Source organism: Pipistrellus kuhlii, unplaced genomic scaffold (genome assembly GCF_014108245.1).
Source record: "Pipistrellus kuhlii isolate mPipKuh1 unplaced genomic scaffold, mPipKuh1.p scaffold_m20_p_1, whole genome shotgun sequence".
NCBI classification, from domain to species: Eukaryota; Metazoa; Chordata; class Mammalia; order Chiroptera; family Vespertilionidae; genus Pipistrellus; species Pipistrellus kuhlii.
Window position 1 is genome coordinate 93,069,260 of NW_023425404.1, and position 23,593 is coordinate 93,092,852.

Below are 23,593 nucleotides of genomic sequence, written 5' to 3' on the forward strand. Positions count from 1 at the left end.
TTGTCAGCTTGCTTACACTCCCACAAATAGAGAGATACATTGAGTTGTTGCCTCCTGCCCTTCCTGAAGACACGGGGAAAGCCCACATTCAGAGGACAACTTACTCTAGGTGTCACCACTACCTACCTCACTTGATTCCAGGCCCAGCAGACTCCTGATTTTTGTCCTCTCATCTGGAGAGGAACTCCAACAAAATGGGTTGGGAGGAAGCTGAGCTGTAGGGGAGAGGAACTAGATAGGATGACGCAGACATTGGGAGTTTAGAACCAGGCAAAATAAAGATTCAAGAAGTAGAAGTCAATCAGTGTGGGGCAGAAAGGAAAGATAAGAGGGAGCTTAGGTACAAAGGAATGAAGACCAAGTGACTAAAGCTGGGGCATAAGGAGATTTGGTTTTAGGAGCATGATAGACACTGAGGGTCTAAGTATAGCCAGCAGTGTCTGTGGGCTTGCTGCCAAGTTATTGAGTGCTGATTTAAGGATCCTTAAATTCCCAGAATAACTGGGAAGGGCCAAGAATGTATGTACATGTGAGGGTCAAGTTCCTTTGCATAGAGATGAGAGGGTTGTGGGATTTGAGGCAGTATTAAGGAAGTGAGAGATTATTTATTAAGCAGCCAGTCCATTCATCGACCAGCCCTAGAGCCAGCAGCAGTCCCCACACTGCTTAGCAGTCGCGAGTTCCTACCTTTCCTATTTACTAGAAGCCCACAAGCATGGTATTCTTATCCTCGCTCAGCAACGCTATCAAGGCGGGATCTCATTTCTATGTCAAACAAGGTGTAAACCCAGGAGAGCACCTTTCACAAGCCAGAGGAGAGGCCCATATGTTTCAGTTTAGAGACTGGAAGATCAGCAAGAAATGCCAATAGCTTTTCCTGTCCTAGGGCACCAATTCTGTAGTTCAACTTGTAGCCGGAAGAATAATAGCTCTATTTGTTGACTGTTCACTGTATGCCAGGCATTATACTAACTGCTTTAAATGCGTTCTATCTCATGTGATCCTCACAACAATATTATGAGGTGGGCACTATTATGAGGAAACAAGTTCAGATTGGTTGCAAACTCTCAAGATGGTAGCTCAAGTGTCAAGATACAAACCCAGGACAGTGTGACTTAAAAAGCCATGTTTTAGCCTGGCCTGTGTGGCTCAGTGGTTGAATGTCGACCTGTACACCAAGAGGATGCACAGGCCCAATCCCCAGTTGTGGGCAAACAGGAGGCAGCCAAACAATGTTCTCTCTCATCATTTTCCTATCTCTCTCCCTCTTCCTTCCTCTCTCTCTGAAATCAATTTTAAAAAAACATTTTTTTAAGAAAAGTCACATTCTGAAACATAATGCTGACCTCCTAAACTCAAGCACTCCTTTCTGGGGGAGGAGGACCAAGAGCTCTTAAAGATGTGGGGCCTGAGCGCTGCAGCAGCAGCTTGCCTGCTTCCTCCCACATTTTGGTTTGACTTTGTCATCCTCTCTCATTCTTGTTTCACATCTTGGTGGGCTTGCTGCCAGTTAACAGCTGCCAAGCGAAATCTGAGCAAATTGGAGAAGTCTCATTTACTGACCTGTGAGATCATTTTCTAAAGTGATCCCATCTCTAGCTGCATGAATGCACTCCAACCAGCCTCCGGAGTGGCACGAACATGGACAAATCCCAGCTTACCACCCATTTCCCATTTGATTTTTAAATGAAATTAGAACCATTCACCCAAAAATCCCTAGTGCTTATGAGGTACAGGTACCCAGCCTGCAAGGAAAAAACAAACAAACAAACAAACAAACAAACAAAAGCCACAAAAAAATCCAAGAATAGCTAACATAGAAGGAACAACTTTTAGAGAAGCCGAATTGAAACTGCATTTTACATTTATGAAGGATCCTTTAAAACAAAGCATTTTCTTTCTGCTGGTTTTGACTCATTTTCATATTTCCTGCCTGAGTGGCCCTCGGATCTCCTGTGGTGTTCCGAGTGGATGCACCTAGATGAGGGCCTCTTCCTACCTGAATGAAGAAAAGGCTCCCATTCAGCTAAAGGGGAACTATAAGAAAATGACAATTCTGACTGGAATAATGAGGCAAACATACTTTGTTTACTAATTTATTAATAAGTTTAATAATAAACTTATACAAAAGAACATATTTTTGGCTTTGAAATCATGACATAAAACAGGAAGGCAAATAATTGGAAATTATCAGCTGAAAATGGTAGAATCAACTCATGCTGAACCTGAGTAACACTCCAGCTGGGCAGCAGCAGGTGCACCAGCTGAGCTGGCTCCACCTGCTCAGCTCCCCGCGGTGGTCTGGTCAGGGCATACAGGAAACTCACCTTTCTCTCCATTATTTCTTTCCATCCTGACTTGAACTACAAGAATAGTGATGTATCCTAGTTTTTAGGATAGTGTTGTTGTTTTCTTAACTTGGTTGAACTACATGTTTTCGACCTTCAAGAACAAAAAACTGCTAAAATCAATTGTAACTATAAAGCCATTTCTATTTTTGGTCAGCTATTTGCTGTAGGCAAAACTTCATATAGGAATTTTTGTTGCGAGTTTCTAAGACTGCATCCCTAACAAGCTCAATGAACATCTGTGGCCAAAGCTTCTGCAAAGCCTCTTTTTTCATGTTGATTTCTGTGGCTTCCTTCACAAGGTCCTCTATGTAAATTTTGCAGAATTTCTTTTTTTCCTTTGTTTCCTGTTAAAAAAAGAAAAATCTGCACTGAATCATAATCCAAAGCAACAATGAACCACAGAAACTTGAATACTTCCTAGACAGTAACACCTGTCAGGGCAGCACTACCGGACAGCAGTAATACTTTCCTGGACAGTCTGAACACAGAGCTGTGCTTAAGAAGAGACAGCCCACTCCTACCTCCAGTGGACAACTCTGAGGAGTCGCAGGCTTGATCCCCAGGGGGGGCTTATAGGAGGCAACCGATCAATGATTCTCTCTCATCATTTCTATCTCTCTCTGCCTCTTCCTCCCTCTCAGAAATCAATATATATATATATAAAAGTGTACAAGGAAGAAGAGGAAATATATACAAGTCTGGGATCCATAAGTTAGCCTTTGAAAGAAGCAGTAATAAGTCAGTCAGACAAAGACAAATACCATATTATCTCACTTATAGTGGAATCTAATGAACAAAATAAACTGATGAACAAAATAGGAAGAGAGGCATGGATACATGGAACAGACTGACAGCTATCAGAGGGGAAGTAAGGGGGACTGAATGAAAGAAGGTGAAAGGATTAGCCAAAGAACATATATGCATAACCCACGGATACAGACAGCAGTGTGGCGATGGCCAGAGGGAAGGAAAGGGCTGTGTAGGAGCCGGGGCTAGGTGCGGCAGGACAAAAGCAGGGGAAAACGGGGACATCTATCAATATAATAGCGTAAATAATAAAGTTTAAAAAAGAAAGAAAGAAAGGGTCTCACACACACACAAGAAGAAGGAAAAGGAAAAGGAAAAGGAGGAGGAGGAAGAGGAGGAGGAGGAAAGAAAGGAAGGAAGGAAGGAAGGAAGGAAGGAAGGAAGGAAGGAAGGAAGGAAAGAGGAAAAGAAGAAAGAAGGAAAGGAAGAAAGGAAGAAAGAAGGAAATAGTACAGAAATAGTGTTTTTTTCTCAATTTCTGGGTCTGGCAATCTACAATTGAAAAATCTTCAAAACACGCAGTAGAAGCTTTGGACCCAAGGATATTTGGGCACTGGGTCCCATTTTCATCCCAGAGGCTGAAACAAAGCCATTTTGTTTAATGCAGGAATTCTATTTTGGATATTGATATTTTAGGGGAGTATAAGGCATGATGATGGAAAGTGTCATTATATGGAAAAATCAATGAAATAGATCAGATAATCAGAATAAAATGGGGATCAATTCACACCAATAAAGAAGGAAAGAAATGCCAATGAGACAATAGGCTTAATTAATTGAAAAACATCTACTGAAACCTCCAACTCAAAATGTTAAACTTAAAATATCAAATGATATTGTCATTAAAATTACACTTACAGCCCTGGCCTTTTTTTCTCAATGGTTAGAGCACTGGCCCTCAGACTGAAGGGCTGCCAGTTTGATTCCCAATCAAGGGCACCTACCCTGGTTGCAGGTTCCTCAGCCTGGGTAGGTGCCAGTGGGGGAGGCAACTAATTGATGTATCTCTCTCATGTTGATATTTTTCTATCTCCCCCTCTTTCCTCCCTTCCACTCTCTCTAGAAATCAATGGTAAAAATATACTCAGGTTATTAAAAAATTACACTCATGAAGATTTATAATAAGAAGGAAAATATATTATAATGTTACATAGAAAAATGCAAAATGAAATTTTGATAGAGGTTGGTTGTAAGATTGTATGTATTTGTCAAATCTTAGCAGTTATACACCTAAGACTTGTATTTCATTGTATATAATTTTTCCTCAAAAGAAAAAACTATATAAAAGACTGAACTTTAATGATATGCATGCTGAATTACTTAGAGAAGCATGCTAATGTCTGCAATTACATTGAAATAAATTTAAAATATAAGGTGGATTTTGATGGACAGATGATGGGTAGATGCATAGATATGTGACAAAGCAAGTACACTGTACAGTACAATGTTAATAGTAGACTACAGGTTTGGGTAGATGGTTATTTATTGTAAATTCTTTCAACTTTGCTATACGTTTAAAATTTTCATTAAAAAGTTAAAAAAAATATAGAAAACTATTGGAAGAAAATATATGGAAGTGTCATTAAGATAGTTTTTGTGTTGTGAGACCATGAGTGTTTTTACCTCTTTTTTTCTTTCTGTTTTTCTTCCTTTACCATATTTTTACAACTTATAAAACAACAAAATATATTTTAGTTTCTAAAAGATTGATTTTAGAGAGGAAGGAAGAGAAAAAGAAACATTGATGAGAGAGAGACACATCATGTCTCCTGCACGCCCCATTCTGGGCACCAAGCCCCAAACCAGGGCATATCCCTGACCAGGAATTGAACCAGTGACCTCTTGGTGCTGGGGCAATGCCCAACCAACTGACCCACAGTAGTTGGGAAAATGTATTTTATATTCTTGACTAATTAATGTAAGTTAATGATGAATCTCAATTGTCACTAACTTTCCCTAATAAAAGCACATTTTGGAGTTTCTTACGATAAGATTTTTCTAAACAATCACCATTTAGGGGTCAATTTGATTTGATTTAGTTCATAGGCTAAAAACAACAGGCCATTGGTTGAGCTATCATAAAATATCTACAGATTTTGATGGGCAATAAACAAAAAATGTTTTCAGCTGCCAACTTCTCTGATGAACCTGATATCTCTAACTCTGAAGTATAGTATGGGACTTAGTCACCTACACTATGTTAGGTTATTGATGATAACAGCATTTAGCTGCTCTCTTTTAACACTCGGTAAATTTGGGCTACACAGGGACTACCAGGAAGAAAGACAAGTGTGAATCACCAGAGATTAATAACTGAAACACACACTATTTCACAAAAAAAGCAATGCATTTATACAAGTCCAAGACACAGAGCATATTTAGTGAATGCCTCTCTTGCAGATTTCTAAGTATCTTAGAACATGGTTTTGAATTAAAAAAAAAAAAAAAGCCCAGGTGATGTGGCTCAGCAGATGAGCATTGACCCAGGAACCAAGAGGTTGCTGGTTTAATTTCAGGTCAGGGCACATGCCCTAGTTGTGGGCTTAATCCCCCGTAGGGGGCATGCAGGAGGCAGCTGATCAATGATATTCCTCTCTCATTGATTTTTTTTTATCACTCTATCCCTCTCCCTTCCTTTTCTTTAAAAATCAATAAAAACATATATATTTTTAAAAAGATAAAGTTTTGGTAGTAAGGTGAAGAAAGTTATAGTAATTTAGTATAACAAAAATTTAAAGAAGTTTTAAATGATGTTAAATAATTTATACATAATACAAATATAAACTTTTCATAATTGGCATAGTGCAATTTTTGGTGCTTTAAATTTTTCTGCTAGTTTTTTCCATTACTTCTTCGCAAACATGTTGATACAGAAATGTATCTGCTATAATAGCCTAGTAATTGTGATTGAAAGCATTTTCACTTCATTATCTTTTCTCTCCTCTAAGCCAATTACTCTGCATCTCCATGTAGTGCACTCTAAAACTCGTCAGGTGTCTGCCAGCACACCCTCTCTGCTCATCCAAAAGGATCCTGCTAAGCACATTGGCAATACCTCTCTTGCCATGCTTGTTAAGGAGCTGTTTTTGCTCTTTGAATAATGCTCTTCCCATTCTCAAATGCTTTCATATACTTGTTTTTCTGTCCCACAATATCCCTCGGTGGTTCATAAAGCAACTCCAATTTTATAAGTCCAATCCTGATTAAATGAATTATATACAATATTGTTTATATTATTTTATTGAACTAAATTGTTGTCATGAAGATGGTTAGAGGGAAAAAGTAGGCCAGCAGTGGGATTTGTTATAAAGCGAGTTTAACTACCATGATATTGTATTGGGATTTAATACATATCTCCATTTTATAAATAGCAAACTAAGGTAAATAGAAGTTGAGAAACTTGATCAGGATCAGGCATCATCTACTACTATTTGCCTAGAGAAATCCCTAATCTAGTCCTCGAAGAAACAACTGCAGTTAGTGAGATGGCCTAAACATACGAAAAGCTAACTTAAAAAGATGAAACAGTAAGTGTTGAATGAGATGAGAGAGCAGATACAACCAATGTTCTGAGAAAAAAGCCCTTTTGCACTAGAACCTAATGTCTAGGCAGTCAAGCAGACTTCGAAAAGCGGCATGATAAACTATGAGTTCAAAGTCAGGAATAAGGGGTCTGAGTTCTGGAGGCAGCTCTGTCAGTAACTTACCATGTGGTCGGTCCTGTTTCCAGCTTGCCTCATCTGTAAGGACAGGATTGAATTCTAGAGTCCCTTTCAGCTCTCTGATTCGACATCCATCATAAATCATTTTTTAGATTGAATCAGGAGAATGGATGGGCAATTACAAACCGACAGAATTATGCATGTCCTATGTATAATTTGTACATGTCATATGTACAATGAAAGAGTCTGCCTATCCTCATTTGTGAGAAACTCATTTCAATTAACTCCCTGGGTATGTAGAGAAGAGAAAGTGAGAACTTTGGGCTACAGAGATTTAAAATTTTTTCAAGAAGTGGAGAGGGCCGAAAACGGTTTGGCTCAATGGATAGAGCATCGGTTTGGGGACTGAAAGGTCCCGGGTTCGATTCTGGTCAAGGGCATGTACCTTGGTTGTGGGCATATCCCCAGTAGGGGGTGTGCAAGAGGCAGCTGATCGATGACTCTCTCTCATCGATGTTTCTAACTCTCTATCTCTTTCCCTTCCTCTCTGTACAAAATCAATAAAATATATTAAAAAAAAAAAAAGAAGTGGAGAGGGAGAATATATGTTATACATGAAGGAATGCTGGGTTGTGAGTCAAGAGAGAGTGATTAAGGGACTAAAGTAAGATCTATCAGTAGTAGAATCAGGGGCTCAAATCTAAGTCTCCTGGTGACCTAATGGTCTTTTCTAAAATATTATGTGACTTCAGATTCATTCTTTTCCTTTGGTATTTCTCAAAACAGGAGTCAACATTCCCTGTCTTTACTTCTTGCTTATTTATTTTCAAACTACTTTAGCTGAGACTTGCTTTTATGACTCCACTGAAATGATTTTTGTTAAACACACACACACACACACACACACACGCACATGCACACGCACACGCACACGCACACCAAATAAACCCAATGACCTTGATTGACAAATTTATCAACTTTTTTTTTTCTTTTTCTTTCTTGTTTGTGCCCTTGCTGTGTTAAGAGAAAATCTTAGCCTACCCAACCAAGGTCATAAAGATTTTTCTCCTTAAAAATGAGGACTTTTTTTTTTCATACTTGGATTTTTATTTTATCTGGATTTAATTTTTGCTGTATGGTATAAAGTAGGGCCTCCTCAGTACCATTTATTATGCAGTCTGTCTACACTAGTCTGCAAAATCTGCTATCTGTATAAAGATTCCCATAAGCATGGGATAATTCTGGCACTATTTTGTGCACAGGTCCATTTATCTATTTCTACACTGCCTTTATTACTATACTGTATGATAATACTTGCTATCTGGTGAGGCAAGTTCTCCCACTTTTACTCTTGTGTATTTTAGGTCTATCGGATAATATTTTAAGAAACTGCTCTATCAGATAACTTTTATGATCAAATGGTGAATTTCCACAAATAACTCTGTCCACATTTTTATTAAAGCTGCCTTATATTTATGGATAGACTTAGGAAGAATTGACATTTTTATCATGTAAAAAGCTTCTGTCCAGCCCAGCTGGCATGGCTCAATGGTTGAGCATTGACCTACAAACCAGGAGATCATGGTTGGATTCCTGGTCAGGGCACATGTCTGGGTTGCAGGCTTGATCCCCAGTGGGGATTTGGAAGGAGGTAGCTGATCAATGATTCTCTCTCATCATTGATGTCTCTCTCTCTCTCTCTTTTCCTCCCTCCCTCTCTCTCTCTCTCCCTCCCTCTCTCTCTCTCAATCTCTCTTTTCTCTCCGAAATCAATAAAAATATATTTTTTAAAAATTTCAATCCATGAATATTATCTATTTAATTCTTCTTTGGTCTTTCTATAAAATTTCACAATTTCATTGAAACCTCCATAAAAGACTTACACATATTTTATTATTCATGCCGACAATGTTTGTTTTTGTGGTACATGGTACACTATTTGAAGTTTTTGAATAAATAATACAACCTATATTAAATTATTGACTCCTTTTCTAAAAGCTCTTCATAATTTAGGTAGATCATCGCAAACTATTTTTTGTTTGTAATCTATCTTTCCTGATTTTATTACCCTGAAGGTCTTTCTCATCCCAATGCTACACATTAATTTTCCATTTCTTGTATAATTTTTATGCTTTCATTATAAACTTTTAAATATCTGATCTACTGGGAATTTATGCTGATGTAAGACATAAAGACCAAATTCTGCTCCCTGCCTCAGTTTCCTAATTATTCTCAAATCATTTATTGGATAGTCCACCTAACCAGTTTGAGATTATTCTTTATCATATAATAAATTCTCTTTTGTATTTAAATATATACTTGACTTTTTATTGTATTCCATTAATCCATTTATTCATAACCATCATGTTTGAACTGGTAAGAATTTATAACTTGCCTTAACATCTAGCAGTACTGGTCTTTTTCAGTCTTTATGGCTATTTGTTATTTTCCCAGATGTACTGTAGGATCAACACACCTCAAAGTAAAATGTCTGTACTTTTATTGGAATCACATTAAAATTTTAAATTAACTTAAGGAAAACTAACAATTAACTTTAGATCCTTCTTATCCAAATGTGATAGGTTTTTTCATTTGCATAAATCTTTTGTGTACTTCATTAATGTTTTAAAGTGTACTTCAGATAGTTCTTGCATATTTATTAGTTAGTTTCCTACTAGGTATTTTATCTTTTTGTGCTGTTACTGTGTGTATTTCCTCCAATATATTTACTTTTTTGTTGTTATTTATATATATGGAAACTGTTAATTCCTGCTCCATTACTGAATCTTCTTACAGTTTTGTATAGTTTCTCAATTAATTCTCTTGGGATTCCCAGGTATTCAATAATATTTGAAAATAATAAATTCACTCTCTTCTTGTTAAGTTACCAATGGTTTCTTTCTCTGGTCTAACTGTATTATTTGCTTTGATAAATAATAATGGTGATATTGTACATTCATGTCTTGATTCTGACTCAGTAAAGCATTGTGTTTATTGCTGTGCACAGATCACAAACTTGGTAGCTTAAAACAACATACATCTATTATTTCACAAGTTTCCATGTGTCAGTCCAGGCATGGCTGAGCTTGAGGCCCTGCTCAGGACAACACAAGGTGTTGGCCAAGTTTCTTTTTCTGAAGCTTGGAGTCCTCTTCTAAGCTCAGGTAGTTGTGGCCGAATTCATTTTCTTGCAGTTGTTGGACTGAAGTCTCAATTTCTTGTTAGCTGTCAGTAGGCAGGTGCTCTCTAGGAGCTTTTTGCAGTTCTTTTCCATATGACCTTCTCAAAATATGGGAGCTTATTACTTGAATCCCTTTTTAAACGATTGCCTGATTAGGTCAGGATCATTTATTTTTACTAACTCAAAGTCAACTAATTTTGGATCTTAATTATATCTGCACAATTCCCTTTCCCTTAGAAGCAAGTCATAGGTTTTATTTGCACTCAGTGGAGGATATATTCCCAGAGTGTGAATGCCAGGGAGTGGGAATCGTGGAGACCCTCTCAGTCAGAATTCTGCCTCCACTAATGTGAATGTTCCTAGAGCTTCCACATCATGCATGATTTTTACTATCTAATTTCTAGTTATTATATTCTATTTAAAGAAAACTTAAAATGGGTGTTCAGTTATGTGAAATGTCTTTTCGATTCCTATAGAAATCATCACAATTTTTTACTTTAGAGCTATTAATTTGCTAGAATAAATTGCACTTGGCTATAGTGTTAGTTATTCATTTAATGTTCTGCTATATTTTGATAGATAACATTTTAAAAGGACTTTTGTAACATTAATATTCTTAGGTATCTAGTCTGGCTTTTCTTTTTCTTTGCAATCCTGACATAACATTTGAAATCAGTGTTATCCTGGCAACCTTGAAAAACTGTAAATATGTTCTTTATTTCTCAGTGCTTTTGAACAATCTAAAAATCACTGGATTGTCTGCTTTTTAAAGAGTTTGTAGATTTCTCTTTGAAACTGTCCTTGTTTTGAATGCAGCTCTTTCATATTTTTCTAAATGTCTTTTATAGAAATTGTATTAATTTTTGACTGATTAAAACAACTGCTTTCAGGAAGAGAAGGACTCATAATTCTGCTAGCTTGGCTTTTTCCTTTTTTGACAAAATCAGGAAACCCCTGATGGCCAAACGATTACATTCAGTCTCTTTCATGTAGCCCTCCTACCACCTTTCAGGCTCATCTTTTAAGCATCTTCCTCAGTCTCTGTGCTTCAACAACACTAAACTGCTTATAGTTCCTGGCCCTTTCCTTATCTTCTTACATTTCTATGCCTTTTATTCCCACTGTTCTCTTTGCCAGCATTACCCTTCCCTTTGGTATGTAGTTATTTTTCCCTGTAAGACTGACACCAGGAACCTCCTTCTTTAGAAAGCCTTCTTTGACCTGGGTCAGCCATCCCTCCTGCACTCTCTTGATATATTGATTTATTATCCTTGTGTATGTCCATCTCCTCTCTTAGAATATAAGATTCATAAGGCTAACACAGGAACTTCTTACAGTCCAAGTATTATATGTTATAGGTGCTCAAAATGATTTTTGAATAAGCAAAAGTATAAATGTAGACAGAATTAAAATGAGACAGAAGATTAGCTGACTAAGTATTTGAAGAGTTTTCTTAAGAAAAGGACTTGTTCTCTTTTTGACACAAAGCAGTACTAGAATCATTAAATGAAAGTTATCAGCTTAATTTGGGTAAGAATTTCTTCATAGTTAAGAGTTGTTCAGTGATATACAGCTACATCAGGAAGCAATGACCTTTCTTGCACTAAAAGAATTGAAAGTAAAATCTGAACATCTTTTAGGATGTTATAAAAATACTAGAGGCCCAGTCCATATATACCTTAGTACAGCCTGCACCCTCTCCAATTTGGGACCCACAGGGATTGGGTCTAAACAGGTAGTCGGACATCCCTCTCACAATCCAGGACTGCTGGATCCCAACTGCTCTCCTGCTTGTCTACCTGATTACTCTCTAACCACTCCCCTGCCAGCCTGACTGACGCTTAACTGCTCCTCTGCCAGGCAAATGCCCCTAACTGCCCTCCCTTATTGGCCTGGTTGCCCCCAACTGCGCTCCCCTGCTGGCCTGCCATGCTGGCCTGGTCACCCCCAACTGCCCTCCCCTGCAGGCCTGGTTGCCCCCAGATGTCCTCCCCCACAAGTCTGTTCACCCCTAACTGCCCTCCCCTACAGGCCTGTTCTCCCCCAACAGCCCTCTCCTGCAGGCCTGGTTGCCAACAGCCCTCCTTTGCCTGCCTAGTCAAGCCTAACTGCCCTCCCCTGCAGGCCTGATTGCTCCCAACTGCCCTCCCTTGCAAGCCTGGTCCCTCCCTATTGCCCTCCCTTGCAGGCCTGATCATCCACAACTGCCCTCCACTGCCGGCCATCTTGTGTGTTAGGGTGATGATCAATTTTTATATCAGTCTTTTATTAGATAGGATTGTTAAATACATTGAGTTTTCCAGTGATCTTCAAGCTATGATCCACAGAGCCTTATGGGTTCCAAAGAGATGCTTGAGGATTGGGGTGAAACGAGAGGAAAGGAAAAGAATAGGAGATCCAATCAAATGAAGTTCTGAACCCCTTACTTTCCCTCTGCAACAACAGCAGCTCTGCTGTCTTGCTTTGTTTTGATATAGTGGGTTTTCAACTACAATATGGTTTGAACAGAGTCCTATAGCTGTTAAAAAACACACAAATTTGAAAACTACTTGCCTATTTCACTTCAAATTTTATATATCTATGACACCTATTCTATATCTACTAGTATATCTAGATTTAGATGTAAATGATGTATCTATGTATTTTTATATATAGTGCTTTGCACATAAGTCATAGGTGTGCAGTGTTACCTGATCTTTTTGTCTTATTATTTTGCCCATTAGTTCCCTCAAAATCTCTTGTAGAATCAATCTAACATTATATTGTTAATTAGATGACTTGTTTCCTCAGCTTTTTTTTTATGAGTTCCATCAAGGCAGAAACGACATGCTTTTCTTCTTTGTAGTTCATGCAATACCCTAACATTTCATTCCCCCTTCCCAATAAACCTCTGAACACTTTGCCTTTGTAGTTACAGTGGAAACAGAACAGGTCAAAATTATATTATATGATTAAAAATACAGAAGTTCTTTGATTGAACCATTACCAATGGACACAACACTAGGGGGGTGAGGGCATGTGCTGGGGAGTGTGAGGGGCCAGGGAGAGTTCACTGGAGGAAAAAAAATATTGTAATTGCTATGTATGGGCCGGGGGGCGGGGGGTGTAATTTGAAATATCAGCGGGACCACTATGTAAAATATATGATTATCTAAACACACACACACACACACACACACACACACACACACACACACACACACAAAGAATACAGAAGTTAATCATGTTGAAGATTGAAAGAAGTGAATTAAAACCCCAAGGACTCAAGCAAAGGGAACAGAAATGTGTCCCCTGCCAGTCTGGCATGGGTTAGTTAAGTATTCACAGCAAATCCTATATTCCTTTTCTTTTAAGTAGGACCTTTGGCCCTACTTTGGTCTAGATTTTTTATACAAATTTATTTCTTTTTTTGTTTGTCTATTAAATTTATGAGGGCAACATTGGTCAATATGAATATATAGGTTTCAAGTGTAGTCTCTATGTTATAAGATCTAATATTGTACTGTGTGACCATCATCCAAAGTAAAATATTCTCGTCACTGTTCAGATTTCTTTTGAAGATTCTTTTTCTTCAGAAATGAAGATATTGGAACTATGGGCTCTACTTTTCCTAATGCTATGGTGCCTACTTTCCTCATCTCTGTATATTTAAGGCTGGCTAACATTCCAGACAGTAACAACACTAAAAGGTTATCTTGACTGTTTGAGGGAGAAATGTACAAGCTCCAAGTCCTAAGCCATGTGAGATATACCCAGACACTAGATTCCAAAAATAAATGGTAGTTTTACCTCTAGCTTTTCATTATAAAAGTCTCTTGTGGTATAATTTAGCATAGCACGATTTGTATTTTCTCCTACAAATCTTTTGCTATCATTATTTTCTTCATTAACAATACCATGTTTTTTCCCCTTTGTTTCTTGTAGATAGCGGAATTGTTTCTTCCTACAGAAAGACAGTAGAGAGATATAGAGTTACTTAACATATTTATTAACAAATGTCCATTTTTAATTTTGTTTTAGAGGGGAACATATATTCTTTTGAATGTTTTATGAGTTTGAATTAATTATTTACTTGAGCTCAGTTCAGTGCTCCAATCTTTCTACTAATTAAGGTATTCAACACAAATTCTTGTTTCATAACTACCAATCATCAATATAAGCATGTCTCAAGCATTTCTAAAGTGAAAAAGACTCAACATTTAAAAAATCAATACAAAAATTAAGTAATCACAGAGCACAAAATAACCCAATTAAAGATGTAGTAGATCAAACTTTCAGAGTCTTTATATTCCATAAAACGTGCTAGTTACCCTCTTGTAAGGCATACAAATACCTCATAAATTCCACTAGACAGCTTAGTATTATTATAAATAACTAGAACATCGAATGGGATACTGGTTTAAGTTCAGAGAAAATCAAAACAAAAACTTCCAACTGTTAGCATATCAGTGCCAGATCTCAATAGGAGGTAAATAATGAGAGAGGAGCCTCATTTGATTAAGATGAAGAACATAAACGGTGCTCATAGTATCACTTACAGACCCATAAGCCTAATCCAGAGGGCTCCAACTCATCCTCCATGAAAGATGCTTCTGGTTTCCACCACTTCGAGTGTCTATACATGAAGTGGTATTACTACTTTACTGTGAACTTAAGACAGGGCAGAAGAAAAATATTTCTTTTAAAATTTGTTCCATTTTCCAATTTAAAGGTGTAAAACAATCATTTGAAAAGTTGTAAGGAATACAAATTTTTGAATAGTATAAAAAATTAATCTATTTTAAGCTAAATCACTCATAAATCTATAGCACATAAATCTATATATATAAATCTATAACATTGTTCACATTTGACATATTTCTCTTTAGGCCTTTTTTATAAATGTTTGTAAAAAGTTAAAACCATACTAAACATCCAATTTTGTACACTGTTTTTCACTTAATGTTATATATTCAATAATTTTCCATGTCATTAAAAATTAATAATTTTGCCCTGGCCTGTGTGGCTCAGTTGGTTGAGCATCATCGAAGGGTCACAGATTCAATTCTGTTAGGGCACATACCCAGCTTGCAGGTTCAGTTCCTAGTAGGGGCTCATACTGGAGGCAACCAATGAATGTTTCTCTCTCACATAGATGTTTATCTCTTTCTCTCTCCCTCTCCTTTCCTCTCTCTCTAAGCATATATCTACAACAGAAGTATATATTAGAAAAGAGTTAATGGAGACACAGTATTCTAGATTCTTATATTCCGTAAGATGGAGATACAGTAGTTAACTTTACATGTCAGTACTTTTAAGAGTGCATGATTTTTTTTTAATAATTATTGATTTTTAGAGAAAGGGAGAGAAACTTCTTGCTTTTATTATTTTGTTTTAATATGTCAATTTCATCTTCATTATTGAAGAACATTTTTGTTGTATATAGAATTCCAGGTTGGAAATTCATTTCCTTTGTATTTTAAATTATATCATTTGTTATTCTATCTTGTGGCTTCTACTACTTCTGTTGTGAAATTATTTGTTGATGTGGATACAACAGAGAATACCCTTTACTCTCTGTTGTATCTTTCTTTGAAAGTCCAATCAACATATGTTAAATCTTCTAATTCACTCCATCTTAAAAGTTCTTAACTTATTTCTCTGTTCTTCTTTTTCTTTGGGATGCATTCTACCAATTTCACTAGCCTATTTCCCAATTTACAGGTTTTATTTTCTTTTTATAAAACTTATATTTCAAATTATTCCAATCAAAGGCAGATGCAAACTTTGTGGAAACTGAAGCATCTATAACTTTATTGTCTCTTTTTTTAACATAAATACAAAATTGTGAATATGAAACACCATTACATTTCTGAGCTTCAAATAGGCCTCAATGATTCTCCTTTCTACTGTATCTAATTGGCTGTTAAAACTCTTAAGTTTTAAATTTTTTATTGTATTTTTTACTTATAGAACTTCCTTTGGTTTCCTTTCAGATCTGCTGGATCACTTTTTAAATTTTCTTCTTCTCTCCAGATATTTTCAACCTTGTCTTTTATATCATGAAATATACTAGGCATAATAATTTTATATTCTATGAGTGATAATGCAAAAATCTAAAGTATTCATGGGCTGTTTTTGTTGTTGTTGTTTTCCTGCTAGTTCTTGTATATGGTGCTTTATTTCCTAGTGTGTGCTTGATTGTGTGTGTGTGTGTGTGTGTGTGTGTGTGTGTGTTGGTCATTGTTCTTAAAAATTATCCATGGGACCCTGGCCTGTGTGGCTCATGTACTGAGAGGTTGCTTGTTTGATTCCTGGTCAGAACACATGCCAGAGTTCTGGACTCAATCCCTAGTAGGGGACTTGCAGGAGGCAACTGATTAAAGCTTCACTCTCACGTTGATGTTTCTCTCTTTCTTTCTCTTTTCTTTCCTCTCTCTAACCATCAATTTAAAAAGTATTATCCATGGGGATTCTTTGAGATAGGATGAAAGCAACTTCTCCCAGAGAGGAGGTGCATTTGGTTTTCCAAAATATCTAGAGAAAGTAACGTTTAAACTTAGATATTATTTTAAACTGCCTGTGTATTGTGAATTCAGGCTGCAAGTCTATTAAAAAACTGTCTTTTGATTATAACTTCTTACAGACAACTTTGCCACTTTTCTGCTCAAGCCAAGACAATTTTTCTTGTAAAACCTTGAGAGTGGGGAGAGGAAGAAAGGTTTATTTCTGATAACCTTCACCTTGATGATGTAGCCATTTGGCTTTTAGCATAATCTTGGGAAGATCTCAATTTATATTCACCATTTTAGATGAGGTCCTGGGCTGTGATTTTTTTTATCATTCCTTTTTTTGTAGCTAAAAGTCCCAAAATTTAAATTTCCCTGAAATGCCTTGAGGTCAAACATAGTCTTTGTGCTCATATTCTCAATGTTTTTTTTCCCCATGGATAATAGCTTAATAATTTTGTTATATATTGTCATCTCTTCAATACTTTTATGGAGCTTTTAAAAGTCTTATCCAGAGCCGAAACCAGTTTGGCTTAGTGGTAGAGCATCGGTCTGCGGACTGAAAGGTCCCAGGTTTGATTCCGGTCAGGGGCATGTACATTGGTTGAGGGGACATCCCCAGTAGGGGGTGTGCAAGAGGCAGCTGGTCAATGTTTCTCTCTCATCGACGTTTCTAGGTCTCTATCTCTCTCCTTTCCTCTCTGTGAAAAATCAATAAAATATATTTTTTTAAAAATAATAAAATAAAAAATAAATAAATAAATAAAAGTCTTATCCAGAATTTTTAATTGTTTTTAATGGTCAAAACAATCTAACTCATCATTTTCATAAAGCAAGTCCCAATATCTCAATGAAAAGTTTCAAATTGTACAAACATACACAGAGTTAAACTTGAACACCATTTTTCAACTATTCCACTACCATTTCAACATCCACACCCATCCAGGTATTTATTTCTTTAGCTCCTTTTTTATGCTTCTGTGTACATATTTAATTTGTTGCTTTTTATAATAGCAGTGGGTCATAATATAAATAATGTTTTATGTTTTATTTTATTTTATTTAACTGTCTGCCTCTGGATTATTTCATGACAGAACAGACCTACCTTACTCTACATATACCTTAATCTATAATGTATGTAGTCTCAGGTAGATACTATGGATGTATCATGTAACAGTATCATGATTTAGTTTTCCCTAACATTAGGCAGTTAGTTACTTTCCAATGTTGGGTTACTATAAACAATAAAGCAATGGCAGCCTCTTGTACATATATCATTAATGCCACTATATATGCTTTACAATAAGTTATATTTGTAGTACAAGCCTCCTACAGGAAGATTGAGCCTGCAAACCAGGAATGCGCCCTGACCAAGAATTTCTGCATACAGACATAAGATAGATAAAGCCAAACTACCTCCTCAAAGTTATACTTTTGCTAACAGTAGAGTGTACATTTCCCTGAATATTAATAAATCCTTGATATTATTGGTTTCAAATTTTAAGTCAATCTCATTGGCAAAAAAATTCTCATTATTTTAATTTTATTTCCCTAATTACAAGTTAACTTCATCTTTTGTTATGTTATTTGGCCATTTGTCATTATGAATTCTCTATTTATATACTTTGATTTTATTTCCTATCATGTTGACTGTCTTTTTCTTACTAAATTTATAGAACTTTCAAAATTTGTTAAATATGTTGAAAATATATTCTTTCTATATGCTTATGTCTTTTGACCTTATTATGGATTTTATTGTATAAAACTTTTAAATTTTTATGAACAAAATGTGTCAAATTTTATGGAAGTATTAGAAAATATAGTAGAGTAGTTTTTAAAAGTTGGGATAATTAATGCCTTCCTAAGATACAAATTCATCTCGTTTGGTTTATTGAGTACTCTCATTAAGATTTTTCATTGAGAATTTAGTAAAATTGTGAATTAATTCAAATATGTTTGCATATTTTTACTATTAAGTCTCAGAAATCATTAAAAGCACATCTCTTCATTTCTTAGGCTTTTTTTATTCCTAATTTCACTGTGGTTTTATAGTTTTTATTGCTTGAATAAATAGTATACTTTTCTAAAACTATTTTCAATAGTTTTTTAATGTAATAAGGAAGTGTTAATTATTTTTGAATGCTGAAGTGGTGTCTGACCTCCTTGCACATTTTGACTAGTTCAAAAACATTTAATAGTTGAATTCTTAGATTTTTCTTAGAAAACTATCTTTATAAAGAGTGAATTTTTGTTTTTACTGGACAACTGTTCATTTTTCAATTTCTTCTTTTCTTTAAAAATTACTGTTACATTTATGAATTACTTAATTTTATTTCATTTTATTCTGGCATTTTCTAGCTTCCTGAATGAAAATCCTCATTCATTAATTTCTAATCTTCACTTTCTAATAAATATATTAAAGATATATAATTTCCTCTTAGTATACTATTAGCCATGCCTCATAGATTTTGAAATATATATATATATATATATATATATATATATATATATATATATATTTGGAAAAAATTGAACATTTATTAAGCCCAAAGGAAAAAAATGTGTATTTTTTCTTTGGGCTTAATAAATATTCAATTTTTTCCAAAATATTCTTAGGTGTTTGAATAGTCTTTTTGTTGTTGTTGTTTGTTTGTTTTATAGTGAATTGGGAATAAGGTTCTGGAAAAAATTTTAAATACAGGTTGGGAAAAAAAGTAGATTTACAGAAGTTTGTATGGAAAATAACACAATAATTAATAATAATACAACAATAGTCTGGCTAGTGTGGCTCAGTGGTTGAGCATTGACCTGATTTACTAAGAGGTCCCTGATTCGATTCCTGGTCAGGGCATATGCCTGGGTTGTGGGCTTGATCCCCAGCAATGGGGCATGCAGGTAGCAGCCAATTGATGTTGATGCATCAATGTTTCTTTCTCTCTCTCCTCTCCCTTTCTCTTTGTCTAAAATCAATAAAAAATATTAAAAATAATAATACAACAATAAACTCTGTTTTGTGTACTCAAAACTATAAACCTAACTTGCCCCAACCTGTATATTTATTTGGTAAAATGTGTTAACTGAGTTATTCAAATCCTCATAATTTTTTATTTTTGTTAATTTTATCTACTGATCAAACCAATTAATATTTACCACAATAACTGATTTTAACAGTGTATAATTGAATTTCTTTTTCTCTTTTGTTAAATATACTTTTTTATTGATTCTGGAGGGGAAGAGAGAGAGGGAGAGATAGATAGAAACACCAATGATGAGAGAGAACCACTGATCAGCTACCTTCTGCATTGTCCCTACTAGCAATGGAATCCACAACCCAAGCATTTGCCCTGACTGGGAATTGAACTGTGACCTCTTGTTTCATAGGTAGATGTCAACCACTGAGCCACACTGGCCAGGCTATACTTGTGTTTCTTAATGTATTTAGAAGCTGTCATCTTGGTTAAACTAAGTTTAACATTATCCTTTTTTTTTTTGGTGGATTGTAGTTTTGGTGTCATGAATTCTATTATCACTAATATTAATACCCCCATATTTGTTTGTTGTTGTGGTCAGCATTTGCTTGTTATGTATTTTCCATTTCTTTATTTCAAACTTTATATATTGCTTTCTTTAGGGATATCTCTCAAAAAAAAATGTAACTCAATTTTTAATCCCATTTGAAAGCCACTGTCTATTAATAGGATTTCATTCAATAATATTCATTGTGATAATGGACATGTTTCCTGTTTTACTTCCTTTTTTGCTTCTTGCTGATCAGTGTTTTCTTTCCCTCCATTTATGCCACATCCTGTCAGTGAGTGCATTCAGTTAGGTACATCTCTTCTAAATATTTTAAATATTTTTCAAATTATTCTCTTCTCCAACCTCACTGTCTTAGTTCAGGTCATTGTAATCTCTCTCCAGGACTATAAACTAGCTTCTCAATTGGTCCCATTCCTTCCATCCATGTCTGCTCAAATAGCAGCCTTTCTAGAACATAAATCTAATTTATGGGCTTAATTACAAAGCACAAGTTTTCACTTTTGTTTTGTATGGATTGCAAGACTCCTCAAAATCAGATCATAGTAAATATTTCTAGCTTCATTTCCTATTACTACTCACAATCATCCCATGTTTCAATTATACTGAATTATCGCTAATTCCTTGTTCCTCTGCAGATCTCTTTCCCACATAACCTCTATCTGAAATATTCCTACTGATTCCTAAAAAACTAGGTGACATGTTACCTCTTTTGTGACACCTTCCCTAATGTTCTTCCAAAATGCTATTGGTCTTTCCTAGCTTTTATGGACCTCTTATGGCACCTGACACATCACTATATATAAGTCAAGTGACTGGAACAACGGAACAATGGAATGACCAGAACAACTCGTTGCTATAACACGAAGTGTGGCACGATCTTTCAAGCTTCATTTCCTATCACTATTCACAATCATCGCATGCTCCCTGCCAACCCCCTGCGGCCCCACCCTTGATTGGCTCACCTATCCCCATGGGGGTGGCACCAGCCAACCTCCCACAGACCCTCCCAACACCAGCCCCATCCCAATCAGCTCCCATCAGGGCAGGCTGGCTGGCCTCCACGTGTGCGTGAATTCACACCAGCATCTAGTTTCATTATAATTTCTTACCTATATCTTTAATTTATTAGCTTATAACCACATAAGAGTGTGGACTTTATCTTATTCATCTTTATGTCCCCAACACTCTGAATAGGGCCAACAAAACAAACAGGATAAATGTCTGGGAGATGTATAAATGGCAGTGTGCAACAGTAATTCTATGAAAATGATAGAAATTAAAGGTTACCTGGCATCACCCAGAATTGAAATCACTCGGTAATGGGGTAACTCAGAAGATGCTACATGAGCTAGGATTCCAAAGAGTCTTTCAGCCATTATCATATCGTTCTGTGTCACCTGAAGATATACAATGGAGATGGGTCAAAAATGATACTGTCTCTTAGCTTCATGCAACATTCCAAAGAAATGTCCGATTAAGTTTTTTTTGTTTGTTTTTTTTAGCTCAGGAAAGTACATTGTCCTGGGCTATAAGAAGAGAGTTCTCATTGACATTTCATTTTCTTCCCTGAACTTAATTAGAAGATATACAAAAGTGGCTCATGGTGATAGAGGATGACTACAAGTTGAGTTTGCACTGACTTATAAGCTATATTTCATGAGAGTTATACTGAGGCAATTTAGATTCTTAATGAATTTTTTAGAAATCCTATTATATTTTCTTGAGGTAGAATGATATAGAGGGAAATTCCAAAGTGTCAATGAAATAGGTTCATTTCAATAATGTTTCAAAGGTACAATAAGGTTTTGTTCAGACCTTGCTCCTATAAAGATAATTTTGTCCCTGCCTAAGAGTTAGAACATTGGATTATCAGGGACACTCCTGTTCATTCTGAAGTCCACCTTGCACACTATAAGGATTAACTTGTCACAGGCATTCCCTGTGATGGTTCATTTAGATGTTAACTAAGAAATTGCTAAAAGCAGGACTTGGATTAATTTTTTATTCAATGTGAAATAATTCACATTATTTATTTTATGGCATATTGTCTTTAGTGTGAAATATGGTTGCTTGCATTTTAAGTATTATTAATTTGTTTATATAATTCAGTAGATTCCAACCAGGGGCCATTGCAGTCCCTAGGGAACACTTAGCTATGTTTGGAGACATTTCTTGTTGTCACAACTTGGTGAAGGGGCACTACTGGCATCTAGTGGGTAGAGGAGAGGGGTGCTGCTAAACATCCCACAATGCACATGAGAGACCCCAAAACAAAGAGTTATCTAGCCTAAAATGTCAACAGAGCTGAAGTTGAGAAACCATAGAATAGTTAAATTTTAAATCTTTTATAAGTTCATTCTTAACATTAGCTATACTTCATGGCCATTTTCTGAAAAATAAACCCATTATTCACAAGTATCTTATGAATCAGTTGCAGAGAGACTTTCCCTTCCTTTCCTTAGATATTCTTTTTTTAAATTATATTTTTATGGTTGATAGTACATATATTACAGATGTCCCTCATCTCCCTCTTTTTCCCGTCCATACCTTGCCCCATCCAATCCTTCACCCATGGGCTATGCATATCTATAAAAATAATAGCCTAGGGCCATCACAACCAGCGACCTAACACGAGAGGGGTGGGTGAAGATGTGGTGAGGTCCTTAGCCTCCCTCCCAGGCCCTGTGGAGGCCTAACGACTTTGCTGCTGCCTCAGAAGTTGACCCCAGCAGGACCTGGGCCCTCTCCTCTGTGGACCAGAGGCCCTTTTCCTGATACCATGTCCCCAGGATCTCTCATACCCATTTGTGGAAGTCAGGAAACACTGTGGTCAATCTGCCCTGGGAATTCCCAGGGCTAACAGCAAGGGTGGGCTTCTGTGGAGTCCCCTCTGTTATGTAATCCAGGGTCACTACATCCTAATGTTGACTCTGACAGGAATTGGGCCAGTCCTCTGTGTATCTAAGTTCCCACCCCTTATACCAAAGCCCCCGAGTTTCTGAGACCCAGATATAGAAATTGCTTGTCGTAGTTATTCCACCCTGGGGACTATCAGGGCTTACAGCATGGGAGAGCTTTGATGGGGTTCCCTCTGTTGTTGTGTCCAGAGTCCCTTTTGTTTCCTCGGGGTCCTCACCTTGACCCTGGCAGGACTTGGGTCAGTCCTTTGTGTATCTGAGGTCCAACTCCCTATGCCAAATCCCTGGAGTCTCTGAGACCCAGATGCAGAAATCACCTGTTATCATTCTGTCCTGGGTGGGATGATTCTGTTCTAGGGTCCAGGGTCCCTCCATCCTCCATCATGTTCCTCACCTTGAGCCCTGCAGGTCCTGGGTTCCTCCCTCTGTTGACCCAAGTCCGGACTCCTCAGATCAAGGCCTCACTGTCCTGAGTCCTCTGGAGGAAGTCAGTATATGTTACATCAGGTACCAAGCCCAGCAATTCCAAAGCCTGAAGGCAGGGGCTGAGATGGATTCCTCTGTAGGGTCCTTTAGCCCTGCCTCTCATCCATACAGGGCCTGGGCCTCCTATCCTCTATGAACCTGAGTCTGCAATCCTCAGACC

At 36.6% G+C, this 23,593-nt stretch overlaps 1 protein-coding gene across 10 annotated transcripts in view; it reads right to left on the minus strand.

Annotated features, from left to right (window-relative positions):
- Positions 1-2,080: 2,080 nt before the first annotated feature.
- Positions 2,081-23,593, minus strand: part of LRRC49 (leucine rich repeat containing 49) — a 192,066-nt gene continuing 170,553 nt past the window's right edge. For all 10 annotated transcript variants that reach the window (XM_036457120.2, XM_045587388.1, XM_036457148.2 and 7 more), the window contains 3 exons: positions 21,317-21,426; positions 13,791-13,944; positions 2,081-2,695 (listed from right to left, as the gene is read on the minus strand). In XM_036457120.2, the coding sequence (XP_036313013.1) occupies positions 2,492-2,695; positions 13,791-13,944; positions 21,317-21,426 (468 nt within the window). In that variant the 3' untranslated portion in view covers positions 2,081-2,491. The remainder of the gene's footprint in view (positions 2,696-13,790; positions 13,945-21,316; positions 21,427-23,593) is intronic.